Source organism: Motacilla alba, chromosome 13 (genome assembly GCF_015832195.1).
Source record: "Motacilla alba alba isolate MOTALB_02 chromosome 13, Motacilla_alba_V1.0_pri, whole genome shotgun sequence".
Lineage (NCBI taxonomy): Eukaryota > Metazoa > Chordata > Aves > Passeriformes > Motacillidae > Motacilla > Motacilla alba.
In genome coordinates this window covers 12702894-12712824 of record NC_052028.1, presented here as the reverse complement: position 1 = coordinate 12712824, position 9931 = coordinate 12702894, and the positions used below count along the sequence as shown (strand labels likewise).

The following is a 9931-nucleotide window of genomic DNA, read 5'->3' as shown; positions in this document are numbered from 1 at the left end:
AATGTCCAAGCAACTGAAACAGCATGGGAGCTCCTAGGAAAGCTGATCCTGGTAGGGATTTTTGGACCAGTGCTGGTTCTGAGTTTTCTCTGAGCTGGCCATGTCTTCCCTCTCTGTAAAAATGAGCTAAAATCCTCTAATAGCCCTCCTCAAAAAATAACCCCACAAGACTCCAAACAAAGCAAAATCATTAATTTTGAACCCAATGAATATTTGGTTTCCTGACTCTTGGGTAAATATTAGATAGATTCCCAATTTCAACCTGAAGCAGTTTATTCGGCTGCTGTTCACAAGTCAGACACAGCAAAAATCAAAGAAATCTCCTTTGATTCAGGTTGGGTAATATTGCCTGAGGGGTAACATCATTTTCATTTCCACACATCCAGCACTGGCACAAAACGGCATGGACAGGTATGAGAAATGGATCATGGATCCTTGGTTCTAAAATTCCAGCTGATAGTTTCCTTTTTTTTGTGTAAATAATAATTATCAATAAAAATGTTTCTTCAAAAAAAGAAAATGTGAAAAGAAAAACATCATTGCATTTGATAAAGCAAAATCCTTTGCAGTACGGCCAAAAGAAAAGAAAATAAAAGAAAGAAAGAGAAACCAAAAGAGAGTTAAAACAAATATAGCTGTTAAATAAAAGATCCAGGTACCAAAGAGCAAAATTTAATGAAAGCCAAAACTGTTAAATATGGAATCCTGTTGAGAAAAAATGTCAATGTCTTTAAGAGTTTTACCATTACTCTATTTTTAAGAAAAGTGTAGTAAAAATACATATTACAAGTTTACATTTTCCACGCTTTTGTCCTATTCACCTTTTTTTTTTTGTTTGTGTTTTTTTTTTTTTTGTAGCCCCTCCACTGATCAAAAGCCTTTTACAGCTGCATCTCATATCTTCATGTCACAGGTGGCCAGTTCTAGCAGTGCTGCTGCTCATGAGACTGCTGTGACCTGCTGCCACGGGGTCCTGTTGCTGGAGGAGGATGGGGCACTGGTGGGTACCAGTAGCCTGTTCCCACCACACTGGCCCAGAACACGACAAGAGCTGGGACAGGAGACTCATCTGAGGGCTCTGGACATGGAAAAAAAGAGCTTGTGCTGATAAGGATGCCTCCACTTGTGCTAGCGTTACACAGAACTGACATTAAAATTAAGAAAAGCAGGTTAAAAATAATGATAAACAACAGAAAGCGCCCTGAAGTGGTGCTTGGATGGCTGTTAACAGAGTTCATGTTCAGTGATGAGAGATGATCACAATGTTCCCAGTTTTGGACAAAGGAAAACATTGGCACAAGACATGCTGTGCCCAGACTTAGGACCTTGACTCTGACTTGCTGGTCTCGAAATTGTTGCATGACAAGTGGATAAGTGGAGCAGATGCTTCAGACGAGGCTGGTGTTGGAAGTGGTAAATGTATTGCTCTGCACGGTCATACACTAATGGAAACAGGTATTCACACAGTTTCCAGCCTTGCTTCCAGATTCTTCTCATAGACCTGTGCCAGTCATTTGCCTGCATAATTTTCTCTTCACCTTCCCTTCTTTCCTGCCTCCTCTCTTGCTATGTTGCAAAAAACAGAAAAGAGTAAAGAAAATGAGAAAAAGCAGCTCAGAATGCTCCAGCAGCAGCAGCTCAGTCCCTGGACAGGTATTTGTTGGATTCTGTGAGAATCTGTGAACTTTATTTGCCACAAGTGAGATGGGACCAGGCCAGGTGGGCTCACTGTAGCCCCCACCCCACAGATCTTCTCCCTCACAGATGTTCCCCTGGGAATCCTTCACTTGAAAATGTCACAGCCCTGAGGTCTCTCTGGCCCACCAGGGTGGGAAGCATTTGTCTGTCCATGCCAAAGATTCACAGAATTAACCTTTTGTGTGGTTCTGGAAAACCATTCTTGCCCCCTTGACCTCCAGGCCTGTGGCTGGACCCCCAGCTGCCTGTCGGGCACTGTGGGTTTCTGCAACACCAAGTTTGGGGTCAGCAGCCTGCTTTCCTGACTTGTGGATGCTTCCCCCTCTCTAAGGATACGAGTGGGAATCTGCTACGGTTGGCTTTATACCCAGACAGGCCCCAGCTTGGTGGGGAGATTGTGACCAGCACTGATGCTGCTGAATGTCAAGGTTGCTTTAATTAAGCTCTTGTATGATCTCCTCCTTGGTTTGCTTCAGCAGTTCCTTCCAGGAATCCATTCTGGCCAGCTACCTACAGAATGTCCATCTGAGTTAGGAAAGAATGGCCATAAAGGGATTTCAGAGCAGAAGGGCAGGGGTGTCCCCGTTGCAGCCCCATGACTTGTAGCACGTTGCGCTGGTTAATTGGCAGCTGTCTAGAACTGGATGTCTGGAGATGGCCTGGTCCTGGCCCGAGGTGGTTCCCTTATGTGACCACCAGAAAGGGAGCACACACAGAAGCTAAGCAATGAAGAAATGGTTCACAATTGCTTATTAGCCCCCAATAATCTGGGCAGGAGAGTCACACGTGAGGGGAATAAATACCACATTTACTTTCCCTCTTCAGCAGCCGACCGTGATCTTAGACCAACCCTCTGCTCCAGTCTGCCACTCTCCACTCCAGGCTCGTGATTTTCCTCTTGAATCACCACTCATCATGTCTGGAAGAATTACTGCTTTGTCCCCACGCTACCTGGGGTTTCCAAACTCACCCATCACTTCTCCCCACTGTAAAACAGCCTCGTGTTTGTGTTCAGGTTTCTTCCTGCATCGAGTCCTTCCTGCTGCAGGGAGAGCCGGGGGCAGCTTTGTCTGCCTCGCTGCCATAACTCCACAGCCCAAATTCACCACAGAACAACGAAGGCAGAACCACGATGGACAAAGGAGGTCAATGCTGACGCCCTGCATTGAGTTCAACTTGCCACGTATCGGTCTTTCCTTTTTTGCCTTTAGTAGCTCAGACATTGTAGTTTGCATCCCAAACTAAACCAGTTTGAAGGACTGAGCAGGGAAGGGGGAAAGGGCTGATGTTACCCTGACACCACAGGAATTAGTAAGAAAAAATATATATATTGCACACACTAAGACTTATTAACAACCAAGTTAAAACAAAATGGCCTAGTCCTCATTAGTGTTCCAGTGGTTCTTTGATCAGGGATGGTTCACGAGTCTGTAAAATCCCATTACACTCTCCTTATTGCAGTACAGACCTGTTTCTGTTCTCCTGCCAGTGGATCTGTTTGCAAATAAAAAGGGAAATTTATTTGATTTCCTTGAGAAGATCCATCCAATTGTCCCTTCTGTCATCATCGTTTGACTTGTTGGTGTTGGGTATGTTTTTTGGCTCTGGAGAGGTGGAGTTGGGCTGCCCCGGCTCTCACCCAGGAAATGGGTCAAAAGGCCAATTATAATCCCGTAGCTCCCAGGGACATGCCAGTGCTGTGGCTCATGCATGGGATCGTCTGCATGGATTTGGGGAAATCGTGGCTGACCACACGTCCATTTTCTCCACTGCCTCCTGCTGCAGCCGGCCTGGGAAGGGTTGATGTCCGTATGGCTTCGTTGATTGATTGCTGTGGGATTAAACAAAAACCCTTTTTAGGAAAGACGGGGGGGTCTCCCCCTGTCCTTTGCAATATTGGAGAAATTATAATATTAACCAGTGTTGTCTTTCTGTAACTGTTTTCCCCTTCCTTGTCTCCATTCAGACTCTCACTTTCTGCATGTCCCCACTGCATCTGCTCTGTTCATTCACACCTCTTCTACATGCAAAATTAAATGTTTCAGCAGTATTTTGGGGTATAAAGCATCAGTGCCATATGCCAAAAACCTCTTCAAACTCTACAACATAAGAACAGTCATCCTGGATCTGAGCAGAGGTATTTTACACACTTCCCCCATAGAGATGCTATTGCTACTCCAGGACTGTTATGCACGGTGGACTCTGATTCACTGCAAACATATGTTTAACTTTCCTCATGTGAGAACTTGAGCATGTGCCTGTGTTTTTGTCTACAATGACGACTGAGGTAACTAGGAAATGCAAGCCTAATTCAGGAAACCAAATTTCGTCTTCCTGTTCCAGATACATCCAAAATATTCACTTTCAGAGATCTAAGGAAACCACCTGCTTAGAACTATTTAACTAAAAGATAAAGCCAATTTGGTTTCTTTGCATTCAAGCTATCTCCAAGGGCACCATCCTTCTTTCTGGACTGGGATATTCAGGTGAAGAATTGTCTCTAATAGATAAATCTGGAATAGGTATTGAGCTATTGCATTCTGACACTTTTCTTGCAGGGCATTTGTGCCATACCTAGCTTTACAGTGGACACAAATGATAATCTAATCTTTGTAGTCCCATGGACACTGTTCATATTATTTTACCCCTGTGGTCAAGGTAGCTCTCATTGCCTGTGGAATTTCCTGAACCTCAATGGGAAAAGAGCTGTAGCACATTTTCAGTGCATTAGAAATGTTATTATTGCTGACAAAACATTGAGCATGCTGTGAGATGGCGACATAAAACCCAAAGAAGCAGTTGCTTATTTTCCTTTTGATTCTGGGTGAGTTTCAGTGAAATAAAAAGCTATTTGGATTTTTTGAAACTCACTGCATACTTCATATTTTCATAACAAATTCCATGCTCATGGGAGAGGTCAAGATGAGGAACAGAAGGGATGTGTCATTCATTCCACTGCCTCCCCTAGCACCACAGTATCTGTATAAGGGATTGCCCAGATTTATGTGCTCCACAGGTGCTGCATTAAATGTCTATCTCCAAGGCTCTCAAATCTAATCCACTCTTGACACAACACTCAGAAATTCAGGCACACCAGAATTTAGGGCTGAAACAGATATCCTGGGCTGTAGGAAATATGCTTCTGCAAGACCATGACAGGGTGGAGTTTAAAAAATCATTACGGGAGACATTGGAGGCCAATTTCTCTCAAAGAGGATCCATAATTCTGGGATTTGGAGGCCCACATCATCCATTCCAGGGCAACAATGCTCTGAGCACGTTTTGGTATTGTCAGCCTGGAAATGGTGCCAGCAGGGTGCCAGCAAAGGGAACAACAGGATGTGAATCATTACTGCGCTCTCCCAGTTTTATCTTGCAGTTAAGAGCCTGGGTTTGGGGATTTTTCCATATTGCAGCACTGGCTGTATCACACCAGCCCCAGCACACTTCATCCATGCTGCACACACATTGCCATAGTCTGCCTGCATTGATTTAAAGGAATTTCAACGTGTTTCTGTTGCCGTTTGTGCTGTGGTTTTGCTCTATATCTGCATTTTGAATTAGCATTCTGCCACATGTCTGATCTTGCATCAGCTCCCCATGACAGCCCCCTTGACCCTCTGTCAGCTTTCTCAGACGGTCCTATTCCTTTCTAGCAAGTTGAGTGACACAGTCACTTCATTATCCCTATGTCTTGGCTTTCCACCCATGGTCTGCATCCGTCTCTGAAGGCAGCTTTGGAGCCGGGGGAGGATCAGAGAGAAGGTGTGAAAGGCCGTGGAATGGGTTGCCACCTTCATCCGCTTTGATTCACTTCTGGACTTGTAACAAAACTCGATTAAGGCAACCAGCATGGCGAGTCCGAGCCCACCGATGAGGATATAGAAAACCCCCGCCACATTGCTGAGACTCAGCGCGCTCGTCTTGTCCTGGAAGAAACAGGAGAAGGGAGGGAAAGGAGGGCACACGGGAAAGGAGAACAACAAAATTAATATGGGATTGCTCTGGGAAGCATGCTGCACAATATAGCAGTACTGGCATTACATCATCTTCCTCTTTAAATGAACAAGTGACATTTCTAAGAGCGTTTTTAAATTTTTAATTCAGTGTCTAGTAAATCTAATGTTTCCCTCACACAAACAAATAAACATTTCCTCAGCAATGTGACTCTCGGTAAAGGTTTGGGATCTCTGTTTTTCAATCAGCTAACTTAAATGCTTGTTTTATCCAAAATGTCTGGTTTGAATTATTGATTAAAGGAGGAAAAAAAAAAACTTGAAGTTTTCCTCCTCTGTGACATTTGCTTGTCCCTGATGTCTTGCCTGAAATAACCTGTTCTCTTGGAAATGCTCATTCCTTCATTCCTAGATTGTTTCCCCCGCAAATTCTGTTGCTGAGCAACACATTGAAGTGGATGGGCTTTTTTCCTTTTTTTTTCTCTTCCTTTTCGATTCTGGGGTTGAGGTGACACCTGAGCTGTCCTCAGAAACTCATTTGATTTCTATGTAATAAGGCAGTTATTTCATATGCAATCAAGGCCTGCTGATGCATGCCTAAGCTAATTATTTGGTTGGCAATAAATAGGGCTATTAATGAGCCGCAACTTTTAGTCAGCAGCTACATTCTGATTTTACAATTGCCTAATGAATCGTCACGGCTCTCTGGGGAAGAGACAAAGCTCAGAAAGACTCATTTCACTGTGAGGAAAACCAAGTTCCCACATCTAACCCTGATGTCACCCCCTGCAGCTTTCAAAACCTCCTCCTCCACGATGACCAGGTTGAGATGGGGTGTGAGGATAATCTGGGCAGCAACAGGATCCCAAACTTGGCTCAGCTCCATGGGCAAGGCTCCTGTTTCTAGGACAGGCCTTCTCTACAGTTAACCAGACAGAGTCCCCTGCTCCGTGCTTGCTGCTGCTCTGCGATTTTGACTCCATACCTATTTGACAGTGCAGATTCCCCAGGGCTAGCCCAAAAGCTCAGTGCAAATCTGCTGAGGCCATCAGAGTCTGAGCAGCATTGACAGCCCTGCTCTGTGGATGTGGGAGGAAAATTGCACGTGGCTCATTTGAGATGTAGCCACACAGTTAAAGGAGAACACCGGTGCCTGTGGAAGTGTCTGCAGCTGGTAATGAAGCCTCTGCACAGTTCTTGGTGTTCCTCTCTGCTACTCCATGGACACGTGGACTGGTGGGTGGCACAGCCTGTTCCTTGCCCTTGTAGCACAGTTGATTCACTTGCTTTTCTTGGCAGGTTTTACAAGAAGCAACCCACAGTTTTTGGGAAGGGAGGGGATTCAGGAAACAGAAAAGGATATTGGAGTGACGTCGAAAGGGTCCAAACTGGAACTTCAACATGAGCATGGAATGTTTCAGCACAGGGCAGTCTGCCTGACACTGGTACAATCTTTCAGGCAAGTATATTTTTGCAAAGGACTCTGTCTTTTTCTGTGTTAGGGTTTGATGGCAAAAAAAGTCAACTCTCAAGGCATGAAAACATCTCAATATTCACAATTTAAAAAACCTCCTGTAACAGAAGAGAATGTATTTTTTTTAATAAGAAGAAAAGTACGTTTCAGTCAAGAATGCTAAAAAGATATTTTTCTTCTAATTCTCCTTCATCTACACATCTTCAAGTGGGTCCTTGCATGGACCCACTGCCCATGCAAGCTGCCAAGCTTCTTCCCAGCTGGTGCTCCCACTGTGGGCTCTGGTACCACATGGAGGAACTTTCCATCCTGAATCCTCTGCTAAAAGATGCAAAGATTGTTATGGGACCATCCCTGCTGAGTTTCAGTTGCTGGAAAAAACTCCACGAGTGACCTCATTTTCTGTGCTTTGCTGATTGATCACTTTGACAAGGGACTCGTCATGGTCACCATGTGCTGGTGGAAAGATTGGGTTTCTCCCTTGTATAACCTTCATGCACTGGTCAGGTTGTAATCTTGATGCTTCCTGTGTGCTCTCTGTAATGAGAGATTTCTGCAAATATCCTCTTAATTTCTGCATTTTCAATATTTGAAAGATTATTTCTCTGGTCTTTTTCTAATTTGCCTTCATGCAGTTTTTCCCCGAGGCTTGACTGTGTATTTGTTCAGTCATCTCTTCTTTGCAGGTTGCTGAGTGTACTTTTAAGGACCAGTTGGGAAATGCTGGGAGTTTTTTAGTGGTGATGTAGAAAAGCAGAGCAATTACTCAGAGGAAACTGTGTTACAACATGTCAGGTACTTTGCCCTTTAAAACTCAGTCTGAAGGAGCTGCCCCAGCTTTAGGGAGGGATAAAGACACTAAAAAGGGGGCTGCCCTTCTCAGCACCCTAATCTTTTAGCCTGGCTTCTTAGTGAAATGCTCTCTGCTCAGAGGGAAGAGTGGGGACAGGTTTGCAGGTGGAGCAGCCTGTTTATCTGGGTATTACTAATAATTGTCAGCCTATACTTCCATCTTATTTAACAGTAGGGTGGAAATCTCCACAATTTCAGGAATATCCAAGCTTTGTGCAAAAGGATGACACTCTAGACAAAAGAAAACCCATTGATGCTCTCCTTCAAATAAATGGATCAGTGCAACCCATACTACAGTCTTTGACTTGCAGCCAAAGATCCTTAGGATATCTGCCTCCTTGGCTCTGTTGGGCATGGGAATACACAAATTTCAGGGTTTATTTGCCATGATATTTATTTCCACCCCCAGTTTGGGGTTCGTGGTCCAATGAGGCACCTCCTCAGCTGGCTGCAGTGTCAGAGCAGTCTGGCAACCAGGAAAAGCTGCTGGTTCCTAATTCCCACTTTCTTCCTCATGCCAGCAGCAAAACAACCAGTAAGAGAGAGGAGATGACCCAAAGCAGTTTCCTGCACCACCACTACAATTCATTTTGGAGCTGTTTTGTTTTTCTTACATTTACTTTGCAGTAGCATTATTATTGTTATTGTTATTACTCTTATTACTGCTGTTCCTATTATTACTGTGATACTCTGGGTGAACTGAACATTGTCTTATCCAGAAGGCAAAGGAAAGCACTGAGAGACACAGTGGTGGGCAAAGATACAGGGAAGGAAAAAGCAGCCTGAGTTTCACTTCTGCTTCCTTATTCCTGGGGCACTAAGGAGTGCTGAACTGCAGGAGCACAGCTGATGGCACAGCCTGCTACTATGAACAGGCTGAGAAGTGAAACTGCTCCTGTGGTGATGCTTGACTTGCAAATCCTCCTTTTAATATCCTTTTTCTTCCTTCCCTCTCCCAGCAGGACATGCAGAGATGTTCTTTGGGCAGGAGTGACATTTCATTGCTGCAGGACCTGACCCACATGAAGGGTCAAAGCCCCAAGTGCCCCACTGAGGCTCTGCCTGCTGTTTCCATGCATGATCCTGTCCCAGCAATGCTCATAACAACAAGAAGTCCCAAATTATTCTATGTGCTTGAGAGGACACTCCCCTCTCTGCTCAGGCTCTGTGACTCCAGATGCTCTCCTGCAGAGCTGCCCATCACTGAACCAGCTTGTTAGTGGGAGTGTAAATGTCACTGCTCGTCTCCTGCAGCAGCAGAGCCCTGACGTGGGGGGAAGATTGGCAGGTGAAAAGAGAAAGAAAAACCCATCTTCCCAAAAGAAAAACCCATCTTCCCAGCCTTGTTGCTCCAGCAACCAGGCACCTTCCCGTCTGTTACTCTCAAACATGGCACCATGTCCATCATCCCCTTTGTCATTATTTAATCCTCGTTGGCTGACAGGCATCAGGCCAAATTTGCTGTGTTTCCCAGCAGGGCTGGTCCCTTCTGTCACCCAGTGTGAGCAGAGCCCATTGGCAGCACAGGGTGATGGCACCTTGAGTTGTTGCAGTCTCCAGAAGATGAACTGTCCTTAGAGCAGGTGACAGCTCCAGAAGTTGAGCTTTTACCCTTAAAGCTGGGCAGACTTTATTGGGCAGCACTGGCCATTGTCTCAGAGTGCTGGCAGGGATGTGCAGGAGCACATGGATGGCTGGGAATGGGGCTGCTCAGCATAAGACACCTTTGATTTGAAAATCTGCCAATTTCCTGCAAAGCCAGGGCAAGGCACTAGCAGGATTTGTTATGTTTTTGGTTTTTTTTTTTTTTTTCGTTTTGTTTTTTTCCTCTTCTTTTAACAAAACTGAAATTCTTGCACTGGAGAAGAGGGTTGGGAAATGTGTGTCTTTGATAAAAGGTCTTTTAATTGCATGACACACCTGGGCGTCCCTGAAGGCAGCTTGCCATCCT

The 9931-nt window shown here is 44.8% G+C and overlaps 1 protein-coding gene across 2 annotated transcripts in view; it reads right to left on the bottom strand.

Annotated features, from left to right (window-relative positions):
- Nucleotides 1-255: 255 nt before the first annotated feature.
- GRIA1 (glutamate ionotropic receptor AMPA type subunit 1) overlaps nucleotides 256-9931 on the bottom strand; it is a 120142-nt gene continuing 110466 nt past the window's right edge. For both annotated transcript variants that reach the window (XM_038150012.1, XM_038150011.1), the window contains exons 15-16: nucleotides 5493-5627; nucleotides 256-3550 (exon numbers count right to left, since the gene is read on the bottom strand). In XM_038150012.1, coding sequence (XP_038005940.1) covers nucleotides 3362-3550; nucleotides 5493-5627 — 324 coding nt within the window. In that variant the 3' untranslated portion in view covers nucleotides 256-3361. The remainder of the gene's footprint in view (nucleotides 3551-5492; nucleotides 5628-9931) is intronic.